The following is a 23,990-nucleotide window of genomic DNA, read 5'->3' on the forward strand; positions in this document are numbered from 1 at the left end:
GAGCTCCGCGTTCCTTGCAGGACGGAGGCTGGGGAAAGCCGGACCGCCTCGGCGTGGATCAGCTGGTTAACGGGTTACCCCACCTCCGTATGCACCAGCTTCTCTTAACTCAGCCTCGTTCCTCCACGTCCCTCTACCTACAGCCTAGACAGATCTGTCGCTCCACCTCCTGCTCCCTAGTGGGGCGTCTTTTGTTCCCGCTGTCAAAAGCTGCACTTTATATTAGTGCCTCAATTAGAGAGCGCCCGTCGTTTGTAATTCAGTTAGTGACATCCCCAGGAACTTAAAGCATGACAGAGGGAAATAGCAGCAATGTATGAAAATGATGCCTGGGCCGGGGTGAAGATTTAACCGTGCTCAAGCCGGCACACTTTGCAGGAGATGCACATAGGATGTGGCTTTCTGGGCTTTTGGAAATCACTGGATGGGGATGTTTAGTCTCTGCTCTAGTTGTCTCACAAGTTTAGCATCACTATAAAAAGCAAAAATGAAATCTAGAGCTGTGTACCAACTTCCCGTTTCGACTTCTTTCCAGTGGAAATTTTTTCGTAATGACAATTTTACTTTGAGCAAAACTCCCCCATTTTTCTGCATTTAAGAAAATTATTATATTTTCCTCTTTTTTTTTTATGTTTATTTTATGTCATATAAAATGCTTTGCAGTCAGCTTGAATAAGGTTGTCCTGCAGCAATGCTTGTTACCTCCTGAATAGAGAACGTGTTGGAAGAAGGTGGGCAGCTGGGCAGTGATCTCCCCAGCTCAAGAAGCAGGGGAGAGGGGCAAGATGGGCTCTACTGCCCACCTAAGGGTTAACCTGAGCTAGAGGCTCCCTGTATAGGGGAAAAAGACGGACCCAGAAGATGGGGAAGGATGTGGGTCTGAGGGGGCTGGATGAACCAGCGACCCCCTCCCAGGTCTCCCAGTAGGATCCAGTCTAGCTATGGCCGGTCACCATTCTGGAAGATTTAGGCAAGTGCAAGTTTTTGAGCTCTATGCACAGGTACATTTTATAGCAGTTATACCCAGGAAGTCAGAGAAGATGATTTAAAATGGCTCTTTGTGGCCAAAACACTATTAGAAGGCTATGACATCATGCTAGGGTTTTTAGCCCGCAGTAGACCTTTCTTTCTGAAAACAAAGTTTGTGGAGGCCGTGTCGTGTTCTCACTGCATTGCTTATTTTTCCTGTCCACAGGCTGGGTGGTTTTCTAGTGTAGTAACAGTTTTGTGTCCGGCTGGTGTACTTGGCACCGTACTGAAGTCAGCAGCTCAATGCTGCCAAAGAAGGGAGGCCGCCCTGGGTGAGCGGCGCTGCCGGCTTTCCTTGCGTTGGATGTCTGCTGCATCCCTCCGTAGGGAGGAGGCTGCAGAGGTGCATAACCTTTGCGTTTTTTTGGTTTTCCATTTAAATATATCTGCAGACTGAGCTAAAGCCACTGTTGAAAGACTCAGGAGAGCTCTTGGAGATCTCTGAGAGTCAGGCTGGAAGTCTGGGTCACGTGTAAGGTTTGGGAAGGGAGGTGAGAGGTTAGTACAACGTGTTCAGTTTCTTGATGAGGCCTCCTCGTGAACACAGCGGGATTTGGGGAAGTGACTGTTTAGGACAAAAACAGGGCTTCTGGGTGTGAGGGGCACAGGGAAGACTAGCGCTCTGACCCCAAGCATGCGATTAGTTTTTCCCATCAGCCAGAGCTCGAAGTCTGGAATTTGAACATGGAATAAAGCAGAGACTTCTTGGTGTCTGAGCACAGACGTAGTAGATATTTTCATGTTATTTTCCAAAGATGAGGGAGCTCTGTGAATACCAAGCATCTCTATTTTTCCTCAGCAAACATTTTGTGAGCAATTGTTTATTGAACTTTGTTTGACATCATGGTAGATTTGTGCTATTGTGGGTTGCTTTGGCTCTGCTGCATTTTAGAGAAGGTATGAATAAAGTGTAAGTGTTGTTCTCTCTCTCTTTCTCTCTCCCACCCATGTTTTATAGAAAGGAAAACAAAGCACCAACATCTCAAAAACAGCATCTTATGCTGGTGCCTCTGTTTTTTAGGTAGGCAGCCTGCTGGGATAGTTTGAAGTTGTGGAGATTTACGTTGGTGTCTGGCTGGGAACTGAGTTTCCTGCAAATCTGGGCCACAGAAATCGTGTTCAGAAGTGCTGGAGGCTTGTACAAGCCACCAGCCAGGAGCCAGGGCTTCTCAGTGCATTGGGAGATGAATGTCTTTTTGGGCCACTCCCAAAATGAATTACTTGTAATTAGAAATTAGGAAGAGGCAGGGGTCTCTAAGGTGAGGAAGCTGGTACAGCCTCAGCTAGACTGTTGTGTCTTGTTTTGGGCTATACTTTGGGAGAAATATGAGCCAATTGGCAAGAGTCGAGAGGAAAGAAATGACGAATGGGGGGAGCTATAAAAAAAAGCCATTGGGAAGGACTGAGCAAATTGGTGCCTAAAGGAGGGCGGCTCTGATAACTGCCTTCAAATATATAAAAAGGATGTTGTGAAGAGAAAGGGGGATTATCTATTGCCCAGATCGGATAGGACAAACAGTAATGGGCTTAAATAGTGGCACAGATGATTCAGATCAGACACAAGGAAGAATTTGGAGAATAGGGAAAGACACTGGACAGTGACCCCCTAGGCCGGACTGGGAGGGAGGTTGTCGGGTTGCCGGTCTCAGAGATTTTTATGAAAAGAGTGGGTAAACCTCTGTCAGAAATGATCTGGCAGAGCTGATGGCACCCCATGAAGAGGGACAGGCTGGAGGACTGGAGGTCTTTCCCAGCACTGTGATCCCTCAGTTTGCTGAGGGAGCTGCAAGGAATGGTGGCAGGAGTCACTCATGTAGGGTTTCCCATCTCCTAGCAGCTACATGGATTATTATAGCTATTTTAAGATACAGCAGTAGCTGGGAGCCTCATCGGATGGATGTGCCACTATATTGCCCAAACATAGCAGGAGGCAGTCCTAAAGCCTCTGCAAGCAAAAACAGGCCTGGTACATGAATCAAATCACAAATAATGACCCTAAAATGAATGGGGCGTGAGAATGGCTTTGCAGAAAGACCCATATGTGCAGTCGCTTGTCCCTTCACCGCATGATGTTTTTGTCCATTTGCTGTAGGTGGCATGGCCTCGTCGCACCTCTTTGACTACGGCTCCACCACGGCCACAAACGGAGGTGATACCTCCTTCTACACGTCTCTGATTTCGGATGTCCACTACACCACTCCGCGGGACTCCACCTACTTCATGGGCATTTATCAGCAGGAGAACAGCCCCATTCCCTGCTCGGGCAGCACGGAAGGGTTTAATGCACTGGGGCATCCTGTTCAAGATGTGACTGGATTTGAGTCCCGCGGCTTGTTTAGCTCAGATTCAGGAATAGAGATGACTCCTGCAGAATCTACTGAGGTCGATAAAACCTTAGCAGATCCCATGAAAGTAGAAGCTTATAAATACATGGACATGAGTAGATCAGAAGAAATAAAATACCAAGGAAAGCATGACCCAGGCTCAGAAGGCGATAGCCCAGGCCTTATTGATAAGTATTGCGGAGTAACAGCCAAGTCCGACCAAGCTGTTGAACCTCTGAGGATGGCTTTGGAGGGCACAAAGGCAGCCAAAGAGCAAGACCCACTTGAAGATGAAAGATTTGGTGATCAGCATAGTGCGTCCGTGGTGACAGCCCCCGTGAAGATCACACTCACTGAGATAGAAAGCACAGGGGAGCCTGCCAGCAAAGAGACAAGTCCAACTAAACCAGAAACTGGCCTGAAACCGAGCCACGAGGTGGTTCCAACGGTGACCGTGTCAGAGCCAGAGGATGACAGTCCGGGGTCCGTCACGCCACCGTCGTCTGGCACGGGTAAGTTGGCCGTGGCGCTCGGCACCTTCCTTCGCTATTGAGTGCATGAATGTAATCGTAGCCTTGCGCACTGGGAAGTTGCTGTGGGTTTGTGCCTTATGGGGTGGACTGCATAGTGTCTGTGGGGCCGCGAGCTTCAGGTGATGGGTCTCCATGTCCGGGACGTTTGTGATGTCTCATCCACATGGATCTGGTGTCCGGGAAGGGCTCGCGCTGCAGCTGCAATGAGCCCGGTAGGGTTTCTCTCCTCTGCCAAGCCGTTTATTTTTGTGACGCAGCCTTCCCAGGGCAAGCTCATGTCACCTGTCCACGTTTCTGTGTGCACAGCGAGGATGATAGAGATGAGAAACCATGGCAGAAGGCTGCTTGGACTGCTGTTGATGAGGAGGCAAGCACCACGATCCCTCATTTTTGCATTTTCTTACTGTGTGCTTGCTGCAGTGGTTACCTGTTCCCAGTCACCCATATTAGGTACCACTGTCCACCGCTAACATATGGAAGTAATGGGACATTTCTAAAAGAAATAAAGCAGTGTGAAAGGAAGCAGAATTTTGAGACTTGAAATTAAATTTCAATGTGCTGGGTCAAAATCTTGAAATTTTGGAATGAACATTCCCAAGCTGAAATTTGCATTGTTTTGATGATATCCAGAAACATTTAAAAATCAAATGGAATTTCCATGGAATGGCAATTTGGAATTTCAACCCACGCTAGTTCTTACCCTTAAACAAGCACCTGGTTCCTATCCAAAATTGAGTATGCATTTGCACGCCTCTCCAAAAAAGAGATTGAAAGAGTCCCCAGCAGCTGTGAATTCATACTACTTGCATTAGTCAGAATTTTTAGATAATAAATAGGTTTTAAAGAGTCCCGTTTTTCTTCTTTAATTTGACTGGATGATATCACACACTACTTCCAAGTTATTCCATTTTTTATTGATTTATACTTTTTACACCAGAAGGTAATTAAGAACTTCAGGCACTAATTGTTATTTAATCAGTCCTTAATGACTCCAGAAGGCCAGCTTGATGATTCTGGATAACTGTATTTCATAATAACAGGTGAATATTGCGCGGCGGAGGACCAAGGCTGCTGCCTTACCGGGAGGCACTGAGTGCCCCACAGGCTCGCCAGCATGGGAACGGTGCTCTGGGGGCCAAGCCGGTCCCCGGCACGGTCCGAATGGCCCATGGGAGCCCTGTGAGGTCCCACCAGGCCGTGTTGTGGGGCTGGAAAGCCAAAGGAAAAACGCCGGAAAGCTCATGTATTGCGGTAAAGAAAGAAGCAGGTGTCTTCCTTTTAGGGGCTGGCTCTTCCAGCACATTTTCCTGGATTTCCCACCCTTCCTGCATCCAGGGACTCACTGTGCCCAGGCCCTGCTTTTGTAAGTTAAGAAGAAATTAAAACTTGCCCTCACTATTTCTAGCTAGTGACTCAGCAAAGCCATCGCTCCTAGATACTCCTCAAACGTGCTGGCAAAGCCAGCCGGAGCCCACGGTTGCCTTCCCTGCCTGGACCAGGGTGTTTCAGAGCTATTTGCTTTTTAATTAATGGCGATGATCTTTCCGGGGAAGGAAGACGTGGGTTGTTTGTATGCTGCATCAGCGCTGAAAGCTGATGGGTATTTATAGGCTTCCCCCCAGCTGGCAGTAAATATGATGCTCGGCTCCTGGCCACAGAGAACTTTCTTGTCCCCAAGGTGAATGTCATAGCCAAATGTTATAATCTGCCGGCATGGACAGAAACTGGGTGAATTGGAGGAGCAGTGGGTCGCTGCGTGCTGAGGGCTGATGGTCCCGTGTACGGCTGGGAGAGCGCCAGGTTAACTCATCGTAGGTCAGCTCGGAGAGAAAATACTGCCATGCTGCAATGCCGCAGAGCTGCCCAGCTCACGCGTGCTTTCCTGCAGCCCCCGGGAAAGGATGCAAAGGCTCTTGTTTAGCGTGTCTAATTCGAAAGAAACTTCCTGGCATCCTGACAGCAGCGTGTCCCGAAAACCTCAAGCCTGTCTGCTGCTGGGCTGCAGGTTACAGAACGGCTTTCTTGGGCGAGATGGATGCGTTGCCAGACGGCTGTGCTGTCGGAGGAGCTGCAGGCAAATGTGCGCGTTAATGAGATGTGGTCAAGGATTATTGGGGCAAGACTGTGGCGATAGGACCCGTATTGGCAGCCAGGGCCAGGCGCTCACATTGAAACAGCCTTGGGGGGGCTTGTATTTCTTGTCCGTCGCCCAAGAAGATGTGGCGGCTGCCACAGCTTTAGGAATGATGTTGGCAAATTGCACACGGAAAAATACTTTAGGACAGCAAGTAAGGATTAAACATTAAACAAAATTAAACAAAACCTCTGCTCATTTTAAAACACACGGCTAGTTTGCAGTGACTGTATCATTGGTGTAAGTGTTTTGATTATCTTGTATTTTTGCCTGAAGTGGCCTGAGGAAATGGGATGCAGTACGGAGAGTGCAAAAAATAGGAAAGCTCAGGGACAGAAAGGGGTTGGATCCAAGAGGTAAAATGGTTTGGTAGCATTTTATTCTTAACCCAAGTGTAGCAATACCTGAAGGTTGGTCCAACTTGGAGGCTGACTTAGTCCATTATTCAGAGACTTGCAAACACAGGCAGTCAACACGAAATGGGCAAGTGGCCCCCAAAATTTTCTCCCCTAACTTGCCTGATCCTAATTTCACCAGCCGCGTTGTCCCAGCCTTCTCCTTTCTCTTCGTCCTCCCTTTCTCTCCTCTCACTCTGCTGCCTGCTGGACATCACTCAAAAGCAGGCGGCAACCTCCGAGCAGCCAGCCAATATTTGCAAATCTTTGGAGACTTTTAGCTGCTAAACCCCACTGAGCAGGAACAAACTGGGAATTTTCCAAGGTTTTGTTGTTAAACCAGCCCTGGGCATATTTTCACAGTAGCCTGGCAGCTACTTCTTTGCTAAATTTCAAGCCTGTCTTCCAAATCATGGCAGTTTTAGACAGTCCCGGAGTAAATGGCATTCCACATTTTTATAATCAGCAAAAAGGCCTGTTTTTCTAGCCTTATTCTCAGACACAGCTGAGATAAGAGCAAACACAGAATTTACCCTCTCCTGCCACACAAAAAAATAACCAGAGAAAAATTTATGATCTGTAACTTTTCACCCCAAAAGTTAGTTTGACAAAACTTATAGAAACTAAAAGTGGACTGTTGAACTCAGAAGTGTCAGAAACCCATCGGCTCCTACCAGCCCCGTGTTTATCCCCAGAACAGGCACGTGTTTGATGGGCGCAGTTAGATGCCATCACATGTGGCCCAATGCTTGGCAATTTTCCTGGTAAAAAACCCATCGCTGAGCCGCTGAACAGCATCACCTTGTACCTCAGCTTCCCCCTTAGTAAGCGATGCTATTTACCTCTTTTAAGGAAACCTGCTGCTTTGATAAAGTGTGTGAGGAATACGCATGAAAAACACTCTGTAAGGACAAGCTATTATTGTTATTCGTTACAGAGAGGGAGACTTCTGCCTGTTATCGGCTCTGCTAGAGGGATCTGTGCTGGCTTGAAACCCATTGCGTCCGTTGCCTAAGCAGCCCAAAGTTATCATCTTTAATAATGTTTTTTTTTCTTTCTTTTTTTCTTTTTTTCCCTCCCTCTCTTCCCGGCTGGCAGAACCGTCCGGCTCGGAATCGCAAGGCAAAGGCAGCCTGTCGGAGGACGAACTTATCAGCGCCATCAAGGAGGCGAAGAGCTTCTCCTTCGAGGGCTCGGAGGCACCGCGGTCGGCGAGCCTCTCGGCCGACAAGCCCGAGCAGCGGGCGAAGCCCGGGCGCCCCGCCGTGCCCTCGCCCCTCGACAACGAAGCCAGCAGCGCCGAGTCGGGGGACTCGGAGATCGAGCTGGTCTCGGAGGACCCGCTGGCGGCCGAGGAGGCGCTGCACTCCAACTACATGACCTTCAGCCACATCGGGGGCCCCCCGCCGTCGCCCGCCTCCCCCTCCATCCAGTACAGCATCCTGCGGGAGGAGCGCGAGGCCGAGCTCGACAGCGAGCTCATCATCGAGTCGTGCGACGCCTCCTCGGCCTCCGAGGAAAGCCCCAAGAGGGAGCACGACTCCCCGCTGATGAAGCCCCTCATCATGGACATCATCAAGGAAGAGAACGGCTCGCGGGCCGACCCCTCAGACTATGAAGTAAGTAAAACGACGGAGAGCAGGATGAACAGGGAAAACCTGGCGGATTCTGCGTCCTACCTGAAATGCTCTTTTGTCGCACCGAAAGCGAGCGCTGAGCCCCCGACCTCGGCCGTCAGCACCGAGGAGCTGAAGGAGAGAATAACCCTGAAGAAACCCATCGAAGAAACAGTTGTTAACCAAAGCAAAGTGTCTTCCAAGGACTCTGGGAAAAGAAGTCCCTTGGCTTCGCCCCTGCTGCCGTTTTTAAATAAGCAGAAAGGTAAATGCAGCTGTTTCTGTTCCTAAAGAGGGTGTTTTTCTGCAACGGGCAGGGGGAGGTGGAGGGAGGTGTCTGCTTGGGACATGGGAGGTTTAGGTAGTGCAGGAGTGAGCGTCGACGCTTGATGACCAAGCACAAGTCCAGGTGCAAGCAGGGCTTGGATGGCCCCGTCTGGTTTCCAGGTCAGTCCCTCCAGCTGGATGCCACACTTTGCTGTCCTGAGGGTCTTTTTTCCCCACACTGGGCCCGGCCCTGCAGCTCCGCCTGGTAAACCTCTCCCAGCGGTCCATGGAGAGCCGTGCACCAGGTCCGCCGTGGTGGTGTCTGACTGCTGCCTTGAGTAACACAATAGATGCATCATCTCCGACCTTCCCTTCTTGCTCCTTTTTCCCCTTCCCCTTAGACTGAAAAATACCGACAACAATAACCAGGGCTTAATGTGCTCGGACAGGTTTGCAAAAACAAAGGTGCAGGGAGGGCAGAATGGGGGAGAGACTTTGGGTGGCTTCGTCTGTCCGCAGGATGGCAGGAGCAGGGCTTGCGAGAGGGTGTGCACGCCTGCAGCTGTGTAAAACCGGGGCACAGCAACACGGGCACAAGCTTGGTCCTGCAAAGGCTAAAATGTACAGAGACTGCTAGTGAGGTGCAACCTTGCTTTTAGGACCGAGCAGGAACCCCCCAGTATGTGGCTGGCTCAGACACCAGGGATCTGGAGGACAAATAGCTGCAATTCGCAGTTCCTCTCATGAAATATTAGTTGTCTTGCACAGCAAAGCGGTGCAATCGGTGAGCTGGCTCTGCCGCTCCCAGGAACGCGAGGATAACTGTTTTGAGGATGCGTGTAGGAAAAAGAATCATTCAGCGGCAGAAAGGGGTTGGGCTTGGTCGCTCTGGCTGTTTCTGCCGGCTGGCGCAGCTTGAATGAATCACTGTGGAGCCGGCTGAACCCCCCCATCCATAATAATGAGGGTTTTGTGTGCGCTCCCGGGGCTCTGCGGTGCTCGTCCCCGCGCTGCGGGCGGCTGGTGCCCGGCTGCAGGCTGCCCTGGCGGGAAGCACGCAGCAGGCAGCATCTCTCCAAAAACCACTTGCCCAGTTTGGCTCCAGAAGGGGCAAGTGGCTTAGTAAACACCTAGGGAGGAGGGTTAGGCTTTGGGCTGCAATCGTCAGATGTGACTGTTTCAGACGTTAATACATCAGATTTTGGAGGATGGATCCCATGCTATTGCTGCCACCGGACAGCCTGTGCGGAGGCCAGCAGAGACGTGGGAAGCTGAGGCCTCTCTTGCAATTTGGATGAGAGACAAGGGTGCTGTGCATGGTTTTAAAAGTGATTTTTTATTTATTTTATTATTATTATTTTTTTTAAGAACAGTTTGGGCATTTGCAATTTAGTGACCAGCCATTTTTTTGCAAACCGCAGGTAGGCAGATAGAGATGGGGGGAGGTGAACCCCAGCCCTGATTCTCAGAGAGCATCTTTTTCCTCTGCCCATGTTTGACCGCATGATGGCCTGGAGATGCGGCAGAGCCGGTTAAGCGGCACGCTTTTCAAACAGACTTATCCAGCGCTGTGAACCCAGGCATGCAAATCGAGTAAGAAAAACAGCCAGACCTTGAACTAGCACAATGTGCTGAGGAGCAGACCGCAGGATCTGCAGCGCAATAAGATATGTTAATATTAATGCTACTTTGGGGATGATGAATTAATAGCATTAATTGGATGAATAAGAAACATATGATTATTGCTCCTATGTATATTTTCTTGCCTGGGTCTCCGGACTCGCAGCCTTGCACTGCACACGTCTCGGTTCTCTCATGGGCAGAATGGGCCCCAAACATCTCTCTCCTCCTTTCCAAACTCCTCTTTTGCAGGACTGGTCCAGGCCCTGCCCAAACCCTAGAAGCTGCAGGGCTGTTTGAATTTTCAGTAGTTGCAGTCCCCGCTCCTGAGGCATCTTCCCTGCAGTGTTGGCAACATGTCCCGGCTGTCCTCTGCTATGATGCTGCATCCTCTGTGCTCTGCAGGGCAGAGGACTCATGATTCGGTCTTGGATTTGGGGAAAATAGTTGGAGAACATCTCAAGGGCAGCTAAATCTCTACACTGCAGCTTTAAGATTTCAGCTCCCATTGCAATTTTTGCAGGGGGAGACATGTTCTTATCAACAGGCTTTGCTGAAAAATCCCTAACGCTGCCTTGCAAGCCCCCCTTCCAGAGGGGTCTGTTGCCCTCAGAGAGATATCTCCCTTCCAGCCCGTGTGGGCGCCTTTGAACAGCGTAACCCGAGGAGCCAAACATCTTGTTACCGATCGGCTGAACCTGGCACAGCTACGCACAGAGTGAATCCAGCCCTCCTTGAGCATGTTCAGATATTCCAGGCTGGCTTTTGCCTCATTTAATCTCTGTCGTTGCTTAGACTGATGCTAGCAGAGGTTTGTTCTCGTGTGATTGTCAGAGAAAACCCCCATGTGAGTGAGCAAACTCTCTCCCCATGTCCTGGCGAGGATGGACACGCGCCAGCTAATTACTGTTTGGTGGTGCACGGAGAACCGTTTTGGCAGGTGCTTTTTTCCCTCAGGACACTCCGGTGCCCTACCAAAATGCTGCCATCCAAGACTGAAATGTGTAAAAGCACATCCATAAATTACACATCAAACAACTGCCTGCTGAGGTCAGCCAGCCCCTCATGGAATCAGCTTTTTTTTTTTTTTTAACAAAAAAAAGTAGATATCAGTGTTATTCCATTGATTTTTATTTTTTTTGGTAAAGATATTTGAATTTGAGACAAATTTCCATCTTTTCATGCTACCTCCTTGCTGCACGTTACCTCGGTAGTGTTACACCACCACGGCACATCGTTAATAAGACAGAATGACAAAGGATGGTTTTAGCAATATTTGCAGTGTTCTGGTGGGGGCTGACTCCCCTGTCCTCACAGTAATACCCATCCGGAGATGAGGTCGGTGCTAGCCCAGTGTTCCTGGAGATTCATGGGAAGTTTATGGATCAGATGAAGCTGTTTGCTGCGCCTGGCTGAACTTTTGACACCCAGCGTCAGATCGTTCCATGGCCTTTGGCCAGCTAGTAGCCAGGGATATGTAATTTAAACATGGTCACCCGTCAGCTTCATGTGCAAGTGTTAACTATTTCACAGACTGGTAGTGGAATTCCACTGAGAAGTCTTTTACCCCAATCCATGGCATTAAATACACTTTGAGCGGCTCGTTAGAAGGCTTTGCCCTGGGCTGACAAGACGGAATTGATTTTTGAGAGCACGCTCCGTGAAATAACTGGAGAAGCTGCACTGTGTGAAATCACAGCATTCAATCAGATCCTGGGAGCAGCCTTGCTGACCACGTTGATGTCAGCCCATGGCTTACTCCCTCGGAGATCCTTCCGGGGTGTTTGCTAGGCTTTCTGTAATCTCTGTGTCACGCTGTCATGCTATGAAGGTTCGATAGCAACGACCGAGACAGTAATATAATAATAATAAAAAAGATGTTTATTTCCTCACACAAGTTCTTGGATTAGTAACATCCATTAAAATAATGCGATTACTAATTTAGGAAGGATAACACAAAACCATCAGTTACTAATTTAGAAAGGATAACCTGAAACCGTCGATTACTGCGTTATTAATGGGAAGGACTGCTTATCCCTACTTGAAAGCTTTCTTGTTCACTCTCCTAGTGAGAGGGCTCTCAACCTCGAGGAGTTACCTTAACCCAGCGTCCCAGGAAAAGGGGAGGGGGGGGAATACTCACGGTCCAGCCGGAGAGGAGAGGATGATCAGGTCACGTTCCCGTCCCTGCTCAAACTCTCCTAGCTCCCAAGTCTCTTTTAATACGGCTGGGGCTCTGGGCAAACACTGCTTTTGCTGACTTTTGCGAGTTTCACAATCGCAGGACTGTTTGTTTGTCTGCTTGGGAGGACCCTGCTAGCGAGGCAAGACCACAACACCTCCGTATTGCTTCTTCCCTCCCTGGGGGTCCGTGCAGATTCCAGGTGGCAGACCTCTTCAGTCTTGTTAATGCTGCCATTCCGCAGCCTTATACATATCAATCCTTGCGCATATCGGTTGGTAGACGACTTTAGTCCTGTTAAGTCCTCTGTTCAGCAGCTTTGTGCACGTCAGCTCTTGTGCTATCAGTTCTTCTGCATATCAATTGACAAACTTCAGTCCTGTTAACTCTTCACTCGCCCGTCACTCTGTCATTCCCCCGCAAAAAACAACGTGGTGCACAGCAAGTGGATGCCTGGTTGGCGCAGTGATAACTCAAAGTCTCTGCTTAACGTCTGTTGCCATCCAGTGGCAATGATAAAAACGGGCAGTCGCTTCCTACTTCCCATTTTACTTGATGTAACTATCGCGTTTTGAAGGAGTGGAGCTATTCCCGTGCCCTTGACCACTAAGCATCCTTGCTTGCTTTTCTGCAGGATCAGAGAGACCGGATGGCTCGTTGTGACACGTGCTTTGCTTTGGCCAGAGCAGCGCGGTCGCTGCCTGCACGACTGCTACCAATTCCCTTGTCTCCTGTGGGGGTAAGGGGGAAGGCAGGGCTGCAGCAAGACATTTGCTGCTCAGCTGTCATTGTCCCTGCATCTGTCCCTCCATCTCCTCCCAGAGGTGGACACAACCCTTATGCAACAGGGCTCGAGCCCCTCGGGCTGTGGCTCTGCAGGAAGGAGGTTGTCAACTCTGATCCTTTTTTTCTTTCTTTCTTTCTTTTTTTTTTAATTATAAAATTCAACCACATAGAAAGAAGATTAGTGATTCATGTTTTCCAGTAGCTGTAACAAGGAATGTGGATTTTTAGGTGTGTTCTAAAAAAAGCCTGTCTTGCAACAGCTCAGATTTTCACAGACTGTGGATAATAATACAACTATGCCCTCCGCCACCCAGTACGGCCTGCACAGCGCTGTGACCTTGCACAGCTCTGGTGACATCCAGGCAACCACCTGGGCTTGCACATGGGTTAGACATGTAGGAAAGGTCAGAAAAGACCCACTCTCCTAGGGAAGTGCCTCATTTCGCTCTGGGCAGTTTGCAAGGAGCCTGAAGGTAGCCTGGCCCAAGGTGGGCTGGGAAGGTGCGTTTTGACTGAAAACTTTCCCATCTTTGTTGCCATGCCTGGAGGTGGCTCTGTGTTTGGGCCAAGGAGGCCTGGCTTACCCCAGGCTGGTGTCTCCTGGGGGAAGCTTTTCCTGAGACTGGGACATCGCATCCGTTGTTTTGGGAGCACTTGGTAAGGGCCAGACTCGCTCTCCAGCCTCTCCTGCAATGACAATATTAAGAGATCCTTCTGCTTGATCCATTTAGTGAAATATGCAGTAGCATGCTACCTTTCAGATCAAATGTCTGTGACCAGGTTAAAAAAAAAAAAAGATGTGGACGATATAGTTAAGTTTCCAGAAACTCTCCAGTATATATATATGAGCAAACCCTGTTCATTTATAGGACTGGTTTTGCAACCCACTTTGCACTGAGACTTATTATTTTGTTTGCTTCTTGTTTTCATCTCGATTCTTGCAGACCTTCTTCTGTGGTTAGCCAGGCCTATATGCATGAAGCTTGCTGTGGGCATCTCTTGCAGATGCTTGGGCTGAGGAACACTGTGGGGGATGTCTTGAATCTCTCCGTCAGCTATCTGCAGATTCATCTGCAATGTGAAGGAAGAGGATGACAGTGTGGGTCTCTGCTGGAAATGTCGCAGCCCTGAGAATTGTTTGACTAGGCTGGTTGGTTATTTCTGAACCTAGAAGCGCAGCCAGAGTTATGTATACATGTGCGGAAACACTCAGTAGTCTCTGAACCTTCTCCGAGCCCCTCTTCTGCGCTGTCCTAGCAATGGCTTGCAGGGGTAAGTTGGTGGTAAGTTACTGGCCTTGCACAACAGTTCTCCCTCTGTGGTTTCAGAATGACGCTTTTAGTTGCAAAATACTAATGAAAATATAGCTATAGTGTCACTGCTATTATCACTTCAGCAGTAAGTTTTACCTCTAGCATTACCACACTAACTGACTTCTGCCCTACGGGGTGTATCATTGTCCTCTACATTTACCTTCCTTTTTTCTTTATTTTCTGGCAAAATTCAGGGTAGGAAGAGGCAAATCCAGCCCTGGGTCTGTGCAGTTGTGCTGTCAGTCACACGCTAGATGGCACAACCGGCAGTGCCCAGGCTCCAAGCAGGGTTTCCAGCCAGGAAATGCAGTCAAATAAAATTCATCATATAAAATGCCTTATTCTGCAACACAGTCCTACGTCACTCTACTGTGAAGTGTCCTTATTTGTCTGCCCTCTGACAAGTCTTTTTAAGCACTTAGTCTACTTGATATCCCGGAAGAGTATGTCCTTAGTGCATGCTCTTCATGGCCACTCTGGCTCCAACCATGCATGATGGCCATCGAGGCATACGGCCACCCATGTCTATGTGGTAGCCCAGTGTCTCCTAGACTGTGTCACAAGCCAGTCAGGATCACTTCTGGCTTTGGGGTGACACTAGAAGGAGCCCCACGTTCACGAGTACTTTCCCCTCCTCCCCAGTACCTCTTGGGCAGCCCCATGGTGTCTGGAGCTATCACACAGCAATATTCGACATGGACCAGTACAAAGCAGTGTAGGCTTTTTCACTTGAGCCTCTGTACCTACCTCTGCTTGTTGCCATGGAGAAGCTGGTTGAACACGGTTTCACAATGAGATTGTTTTTCAGTAGAGGTCTGGGAGGGGCCTCGGTTATTGTGAATGGTTTTTGTTCGGCATAACGTTGTCTGCATCGCATTAGCATGTCCCTGCTGTCGGAGGAGTCGCTAGTGAGGCGTTTTTCCAAGGGAGAGGGATGCTTGGTAGCATGATTTAGCAATACGAGGCTCATTTCTCGTCTGCGAGCTTTCAACAGGCTGGCTCTGCAATCAGCAGCAAGCCAGGCTGAGATTTAAGCATAAGGTAATGTTAGTTTAATATTTGAGTGCCATCTGCTGTAAGTGCCTCCACACTCCAGCCCATCTGTTTTGCTTGTTTCAGTTTGCTTTTTATAGGGCTCCGGTAGCTCTGCATCCTTTGGAAAGTCCCCGCTTGGAAAAGGTGTGATGGAGAGGGGCTTCCTGCCTGGTATCGGAGCAGGCTGCGCCCCAGTCTGCGCGGGTGCATGGCCCCGCATTTCCTGCAGGCAGCATGTGCACCTCTTGATGCTGTAGAAGGAGCAGGGCAAAGCCTGCCTAGAGAGGTAAAAACATGAATTTGAGCCTAGCTTTGGCACAAAATCTCAGAGTAATTTAGTGAACCTCAGTGTGCTGCTTCTCATAAGGAAGAACTTAGGTCAGAAGGGACCTCTGGAGGACTCTGGTTCAACCCCTTGCTCAAAGCGGTTGTGTCAGGTTGCTCAGAGCTTCATCGAATTGTCCGCCTTCTGGGCAAAGGCAGAGGTTGGTGTGCAGCTGATAGCCAGAGCTTGCGAATCTGAGCGGGTTCCTAGAGGTGCCATGCCGTCTCAGTGCTAGGAGCTGCAGGTGTGCACGCAGAGTTGGGTACAGAGAAGATGCTACGCAACATAGCCTCATAGAGAGCAGGGCTGGCAGGGACTTCGCAAGATCCAGAGAGCTCATCTCCTGGCCCACAGCCAGGATCAGTGATAAATTGTTCTTGACAGATGCTTGTTACTTGTTTGGAAAGGCCTCTGTTGATACCTCCTCCACGAGCTCTCTGGTGTCTATCGAAAATGGTTGTCATTCTTTCTTCAGCCTTCCATACTTCAGGTTGAACAACTCCAGCTCATTCAGCTTTTCCTCTCTGGTCACCCCTTCCAGCCCTCTGAGCCTCCTCGTTGTTCTCTCAGCTCTTTCCACCACAGCTGAAACCCTTCTTGAAGAAAATTGGAGACAGTGCTCATGTGGAGGCTCTCCCCAGACTGACAAAGGGTTACTTACCAGTCCTACAGGTATGATGGGACTTACAGATCCCATTCCAGTAGCGCAATGTCCAGTTCTGTTGCTGTAAGAGGCTTCTCTTCCATTTTGCTTGGAAACATCTGTTCAGACTTTTGCAGCAGGCTGAGCTAACCCATCTTTCCCTACTTTGACTTATTTGACTTTGGGTTAATTTTCTGCATGATGACACACATGGAGAAATTTCTGAAGGGTTGGGAAAGTCCAGTGGAAAAAATGAAGTTGATCATGATAATCTTGCCTGTTTCTAAGGACTTGAATGACTTCCTACTCAGACAGTTGAATGCCAGCAGAAGTGGGCTTGCATGGTAATGCAGAGTGGATGAATCCTGAGAGACTGTTGGTTTTTTTTTCTTTTTAAATGGGGGTTGAGCCTTTTGTCAATCTCTTTCCCAAGAACAATAGGCAAATATTGGGAGAAAGAGATCACAGAGCCATAGCTCACAGCTTTTTCAGGAATCTCCTGGATTTCTCCCCTGAGCCAACATGTCTCTTTCTCCTGTGCTGTCTGACCCCACAGTCCACTTTGGTTCAGAAGTCTCCTCGTTCTCTGCTGTATGCAGGGCCCTTCTCTTGCCTACCTCCTTTAACTTGCACTCCCAGTTGCAAACCTGTGAAACAGCTTAAGTATAGAGGGTCTTAGAGAAAGAAATGACACCTGCATTGCTAAACCACATGCTAGGCCACACCTGGAGCACTGGCAACCAGTCTGTTGGCCAGGCCTGTTTTCTCTTTTCATACCTCTACTTGACTGGCCTGACATGAGGTTGGGGATGAATTTAGGACTCGGGCAGTGGGTAGGAGAGAATGCAGCTAAGACATTCCAGCTTGCTCTTGTCTCCCTGCTCTGATGCTGCTTCTTTGGCTTTGTGCCCTAGTAACCCAAAGTTATGAAAAAAATGGCCAACTGCATAAAAAGTAAAAAGAAAAAAACAACAGTTTTAAATGAAAGTGTGGCATGCAGCAATGCAGCTAGGAGTGAGGGGTGATTTCCTCACTGCAGATAATTTTATATCAGAGATTCACCTTTCCTTGGTATATTCTTGATATTTTGGGAGGTTTTTTATCAATAAAGATTTCTTGAATTCCAGTTACCTTGTGATTTTGCTTTTGCTCCATTCAAAGAGTCTAAAAAGTGACTCTGAACATCTGAAAGGACAGAAGGAGCAAGCTGTGATGACATGGATCCTGCAGACGCATTCAGATGGCCTCATTTCACAGGGTCTTGCTCCTGAGACTTTTGAATGACCAGGACAATATGGTCCCAGATAACTTACTCCAGCTACTATGATTTAAGTTTCCTTATGCCAGCTGAGCTACCCTAGTGATGATTCACAGGCATATTCCTTAGTCTCCGGAGGAGGAAAAGCACCGTCTTTCACTGTGGGCCAAGTAGTCTGAAATGTCTCTGCATTTGCAGTGGGCTATGGCCTGCTTCTCCCATTAACTTTCTGGACAGTTAATGCAGTGCAGCTACCCCATGACAGCTTGTTACTACAGCCAAGCTGTGATCATGGTGGTGGAAATGAGCGCTGGTGCATTTGCGTTGTACATTATTTCTGTTCAGCTCCCCAACAGATCCCTTCTTTCAGGGAGGGAGGAGTGAGTTTGGCACTTTTTCTGCCCTCAGGTGAGACTGTGGTGTCACCCCTCCTTTCTGCAGAGGGGACAAGGAGAAGCTTGTCAGGCACCGGCTTTGGTGTCCTTCCTGGAGTCCTACTCTGGTGGGAACGTAGGAGGAATGAATAAGTAAGGAACAGTCACTTACTGGTGATACTTGGACAGGTACAGAGCAAAGCTAAGAACGGGAAAATTTCTCTCTTCTCCCTGAATGATGGTTTGCATGAGCTCTGAATTTTTATTACCAGGACCTGCCACTCACCAGGAATTATGCAACCATGTTTTGAGTCTTGGTGCATCCAGAGCCAGGTGAGGCAAGCAAGACTCAGGGGAGCTTTTCCCTGTCCCAAAGGGGCACTGACAGTCACAGCTCCTGCCTTTGGTGGCATCTGTGCGAGTATCTGGAGGTCACATCTTGCAGCTTTCCTTGCAACTCTTCCCAAAGCTTCCACTTTTTGCCACTCTCAGGGACAGGACCACGGGCTAGACAGTTGTTGTTTGGCCTCGCTGGACTGTTCTTGTTAGGGTGTGCTGTCTCCATGGGGAGCACTTTTCCCCCAAGGGTATGCTGTCCTGAAGAGTGCCAGAGTCCCCCCATGTGAGAGGAAGGGATCCTCAGGCTCCTTGTAGTCTGTGTGTTTTCTCCCCCTTTTAACGACTCTTTTGCACACACACTGTGTGCAAACCAGATGACAGCTTTTTTTCTCTGCCACTGGCTGGGATCAGTAACTGCCAAGTGCAATGATACCCTCTCCTGATCAACACGATCCACATATTTCAAGGTCATGCTTTGGTATGACCTTCAGAAATGTCTCAGTAAGGCCCAAGCCCTTTGAATCCCAGCCTTTGTTTCCATAGCCTGAACATTTTGAACCGTTTCATCCCTGGCGTCTGTCCCCTCCCCTGATTTTTGGTTGTGCTCATGAAAATTGCTCTCTGCTTGTTGAGTAAGACCAAACTTTTAAAGCATGGGTGTCAAAGCACCTTGAACACTTGCAGTGGCTGGCTCTTCAGAGGTGCTTTTAAAATTCTGTGTACCTTAATGTGGGATGATCATACATCTTCTCTCAGGACTGCCATCAATCCCACTGCCTATGTGTGAGTTAAATACAGCAGCTATAAAAATTTATGGGCCTTATCCTTCCAATTTCATATATCTTCCCTTTAAGAGCAAAGGACTACCTCTGAAGACTCGTCTTAAGTCAGAGCACTCAAACACAAGTATGTAGACATTTCTGATAGATATGACACAGGCTGAAGTTTATAAATGTTTCTGTCAAGATTATATCCTGACTGGTGAAAAATAGAACCGAGATTCTTGTTTGATTATACACAGGAGCCAGATTGTTATGTAAAATGTTTTAAATATCCAAGCCTATTAAGCCATGAAGGGCAATGTCTAAGTCAAGTGCAGCAAGTCAATAGGTATCTGTATACAAACAGAAACCTGCTGAAACAGGCCTAAAGAAGAATGATGTTTCATATGCAAAGGCCCCTCCCTGCTAGCTGGATTGCACAGCTGGCGGGAGGTGGCAAAACTGCCGTGAGCCCAGGGCTTGCCTTGCTCTGCCAGTGCCCTGCAAGCTGAGCGACTGCTGGTGCAGACTTGAGGGAGGAGCGGTGGTGAGGTGCAGGAGCTATGGGGAGCTTGGCTTACTGCAGCTCGAGCAGTTGGGGGAATGAGGGAGACCAGGGTACAAACTGTGGCCGTATCTTACCTGTGGTTGTCCCATCTTGGGGTGCATGAGGGACTAGACAACCTCCTGAGATCCCTTCCAGGACTTCTTTGAGAAATCTCAAAGAGGACCTTATATACTAGCATTCCCCAAGATGTGGTCACCTGCAGAACATCTACAAGGGTGTCATTAGAGACCAGTCCCTGCCCTGTCCCTGAGATCACGGGTGGTTTTGCCAACCCTGGAAACAAGGGTTGCAGGTAGAGGCTTGCAAGCACCAATCCCTTCCTAGGGAAGATGCAAGGAGAGAGCCTCCCTGCTCACCAGTGTTTCCTCTGTTCACACAGAAAAAACAGTTGAAGCAGCTCAGGCATATTTTAGAAACTAAAATCTTGACACAGCACCCATTTTGGTGTGTCTCGGCATCAGTGATCAATGACTCAGCCTTTGTGCAAGGGGATTTTTTTAAGGCCAACTTGCTTTCTTATCATGGCTATGACGCTGACAATCTGGTCTGGAAAAACCAAGTGATGGTTTTTCCAGATGCCTTGACATAGTGATATTTTTCCTAGGTAATCCGGGGAGACCTCAGAGATTTGCTATTGACACAGAAATCTAATACTTTGTTCTTCGGTGGCTGACACAATACACAGTAAGGAGAGATGTTTATTCTGGGAATAGAAACAAGAAAAAAAAATATTGTGTATTAGGAAGGGGCAAAGTTATGCCATCTACAAGACTTTTTTCTAAATGGTGTTAAAGAGCTTTCTCTGTAATAATTCATACTTTTAGCTCTGGAGGTGCTTTGTGAAGTTTATAATACAAATTTGGAGAGGGAAAAATAAAAATAAAACATTTTGGTTTTATTGAAAGAGTTGACAGTTAATGAAATTTTGTTGCAAATGTAGTGTTTTTCAGGGAACTTTTGGACTATTTTGTTTGCCTATTTGCCAGAAATACTGATTCTGAACCACTGGAATGCTCTGTGAGTTGGGAATCACAGGTTTTGACCAGTTTTATCAGTCAATTCAAACAAAGAGTTTGAATCATTTCAGGACAGGTTTAAATTTATGATTAAGGCCTGATGATGTAGAATAAGCCCCCAGTTCTCAATGAGAGGTGAAAGACAAACTTTTGAACATCTCAGCCTGAGTCTTTGTCTGAATAAAGAGGGACTTAAGCCTAATCCTAAATCAGGGTGGCTTTCCCCTCAACTCCTTTGGATATTAGGCAGAATACGGACTTCCTTGAATGATGTTGTTCATCTGGTAGCCTGCATGAGGTTAAGTTAAAGCATTTGCCTGAGCTGCAGTCCTGGAACTGGAGATGTGTGATGGGAGCTCTCCTCCACCGGGAATAACACCTGGAAGTGGGTATTGATTTTACTGATGTTTTTCCTTAGCTTCTGAAACTGCACTGCTGATTGTGACATAATAACAATATTTGCTTTAAAAAGGGATTTTTAAAATTTTCTTTGGGAGGCTGCTGTGCTTATGCAAATCCAGAGCAACACAGAAAATAAGAGGCATGCAATGATCCAACAATTCAAAAGGCTTGTTTTTTCCCCTGAAGAAACAACAGTATCTGGTATTTTTGTCTTTTTGAGTCTTAACCTTATCTTGGTTACTAATTTGTTTTGCTTTATTCTTCTTCAGTTTTTTCTAACTCTCTTAACCTCTACCCAGTTTTGCCCGCTGTTTTCTGCAGAGAGATATCACAGATTTCCTCCATTTTCCCTCCGGCTCTGACGGCAGCTCAGTGGTTATATGGGAACTATAAGAAAGACTAGCAGTGAATGAGGTCATTCTAGTGTTTTGCTTTCACAGCATTTCATTTGTGTGTGAGGAATACAAACAAGTATGGAAAAAAAAATGCTAAAAGAGGCCAAGTTGATTTATCTGGAGCTGAGTGTGAAAGATGGAGTAATAGTTTGGATGGCCACAATCTTTTACTTCCATGGTACATCTGTCAGATGCTAGCCTGGCCATGGTGGGAACATTTGGTGGTGTCAAGGTTGTTTAAATCAGCTCTAGCAATGAAAATTTTGTTTTTGTCATTTTGGTAGTGATGATAAGTTTCTAAAGTGTTACAAGTCTGAGAGACTCCAGCTGAGCATCCCTTATAAAAAACAGGCATACGAAGATCCTCCTGCTTCTGAAATAGGCATTTCTCCATTCAGAAGGCCTGAGTATTCATTTCCTGCATAGAAGACACCAAGGATTAATGTTTTGAAAGCCGTGTTGTGCAACAGTGACTATTTCAAAGGGAGAAACCCTGCCAGTTGTGCTGCCTTAAGTGAAAGGCCTTTTGCTTTCCAAGAAGCCTCATTTAGGACCGATCTTCCTTGCAACTTCAACTTGACTTACAGCTCTGTACACTGAAGGTGCTTTGGTACCACACACAGACCCTTAGCCAATGTGCTTTTATTCGGAGTCAGTGGTCTCTGCCAAAGGTTTCAGCTGGTGCTGGAGTTTGCTGCGCTCCTCAGCTCCCCATATGAGTCTTTTGTAACACGGATCTTCTGTTGCAAGTTTACTCACAGTTCATATGGAAATAATCCACATAATCTGCAGCTCAGTTCATTAGAGTGCAAATTACAATGAGATATGACCTCAGAAGTCCTCTAGAGTGGGTAACTTGAGAGAAACAAGTTACAGGTGATCAAGGAGGCAGCAAGAATACAGATAATCAGTGTTACCTTCACAAAAAGCCCTGTGTTAGAGAGAGAGAAGACTCCTGAGGCAGCAAAATTACCTTCCTGCTGGCTGCTTGTGTGAAGGGTTTGACTTAAGAGTTGGACTGTATGGATTGCCAGGTGAAGTGGGAATCTCGGTAAAGGTTGACCCCTTTCAAACTGGATCCTAAAGAGGAATTTGTCAGTGAAAGAGCTTTTGGTGTTGCTACAGCCTCTATTTAGATAGCTGTGACACACTGGAGCTGCACACTTTGTACAAATGAGCAGAAGGGATTTTTTTCCTGTCTTTGAATAGAAGGTGCAATGACATTGCGGAATTTAAGGGAAAAAACAAATGTAGATTCCCGAGGTTTGATACTACCCACAGCCTGGCTGGTATAAACCTTCTGCCTCAAATGGTGTCAGCTGGGATCCACAATGGTGTAAGATCAAAATCAAGCCTCTGACAACACCAAAGACAATGTTTTCACAGGAACTCATTTAAAAGCAGCATAGGATCTATACTGGCTCACTGAGTGCTGTCAGCAAAGAGGCAGGCATTGTTTAAATGGGGTTTTCTTTTAGAAATATGGACTGTTCCTTACAGAGGCAGGGGGACATTTTTGCATACATCCTAATGAAATGCTGATAACATCCACAAAACAGAGTCTGTATCTGGGCAACCAGCAAGGAACAGGATATGTAAGCTTACAGAAAAGCCAGCGGAGATTAATAGTCAAGATTTCTGAAGGTTACGTTGTGGGCTAATGCACCATTGAAACAAAAGCAGCTGCGCTTCCTTGCTTAGGTCAAGTGCAAGAGCTTTTCCAAAGCATGGAGGTCAGTTCTCGAGGCAAGGGAACAGGCTGTATTCGCTGCTCATCTGAGACACTGGTATTGAAGCTGATGGAGCTTTGCAGCTGCTGAAACAGCAGGCCTGCATACAACTTTAGTCAAGAGCTAAAGGTTTAGTGCTCTGACCAGGGAGTTGTAAAGGGTGGGATTTAATAAAAGCCATGGTAGCAATTCTGCTTTCTGAAATAAGCACACACCTATAGGCTTAATATGCACAAACGGTCGTTGCAGCTGGATATGATGTGCTGACTCTGCTGCCTGGTGCTCTCAGACATGGTAATTGCACGCACAAATTAGGTCAGAAGTTGCGTGTGCAGTAATGTTCGTCATTCCAGAGAAACAACCCCGATTCCTTGCAGGAAAAAGGTCTGAGAAGTGTGATTTCTGGGGGCTGAAGTAAAGATGATTCAGTCTCAGTAATAACACTATTAAGGCTAGCGTACCTACACGTTTTGTCCATGCTAGGCGCCCCAGTCTTCTTGGCACTGCAGGTTGGCAGCAAGGGACAGTGTAACAGTCCAAACCTCCAACCAAAGGGAGAAAGGAGATGATGTTATCCTTGCATTACAGATGGGATGGTGAAACAGATGCACACTCATCTTAAGGCTTATAGCCCCTTTGCCTTGGAAAGTTGGTGAGAGAGGGACTGAGTGAGATTGACTAATTTATTATATGATCAATTCATTGAGTGAGATGAATTGACTTCTGTGAGATAACGCCAGAAATACACGACAGAACTGGGAAATGACTGCCAGGTTTTCTGAATCCGGGTCTGTGAAATTATCCTATATTATTGCCTGGTTATTGATCCTTACATCTTGTAGATCTGTGTAACAAGTAAATGGGTTTCCTTGTCACTCAAAGCAGCAGCAAGCTGGGATGGCAAGGCGACGTGCATTGACCAGAAAGGTCAGCAGTGCACCATTT

The 23,990-nt window shown here is 47.6% G+C and overlaps 1 protein-coding gene across 1 annotated transcript in view; it reads left to right on the top strand.

Annotated features, from left to right (window-relative positions):
- Positions 1–3,172: 3,172 nt before the first annotated feature.
- Positions 3,173–23,990, top strand: part of RTN1 (reticulon 1) — a 57,316-nt gene continuing 36,498 nt past the window's right edge. The window contains exons 1-2 of the mRNA XM_013955660.2: positions 3,173–3,865; positions 7,514–8,296. Of these exons, the coding sequence (XP_013811114.2) occupies positions 3,250–3,865; positions 7,514–8,296 (1,399 nt within the window). The 5' untranslated portion in view covers positions 3,173–3,249. The remainder of the gene's footprint in view (positions 3,866–7,513; positions 8,297–23,990) is intronic.

This window comes from Apteryx mantelli, chromosome 4 (assembly GCF_036417845.1).
Source record: "Apteryx mantelli isolate bAptMan1 chromosome 4, bAptMan1.hap1, whole genome shotgun sequence".
In the NCBI taxonomy this organism is placed as follows: Eukaryota; Metazoa; Chordata; class Aves; order Apterygiformes; family Apterygidae; genus Apteryx; species Apteryx mantelli.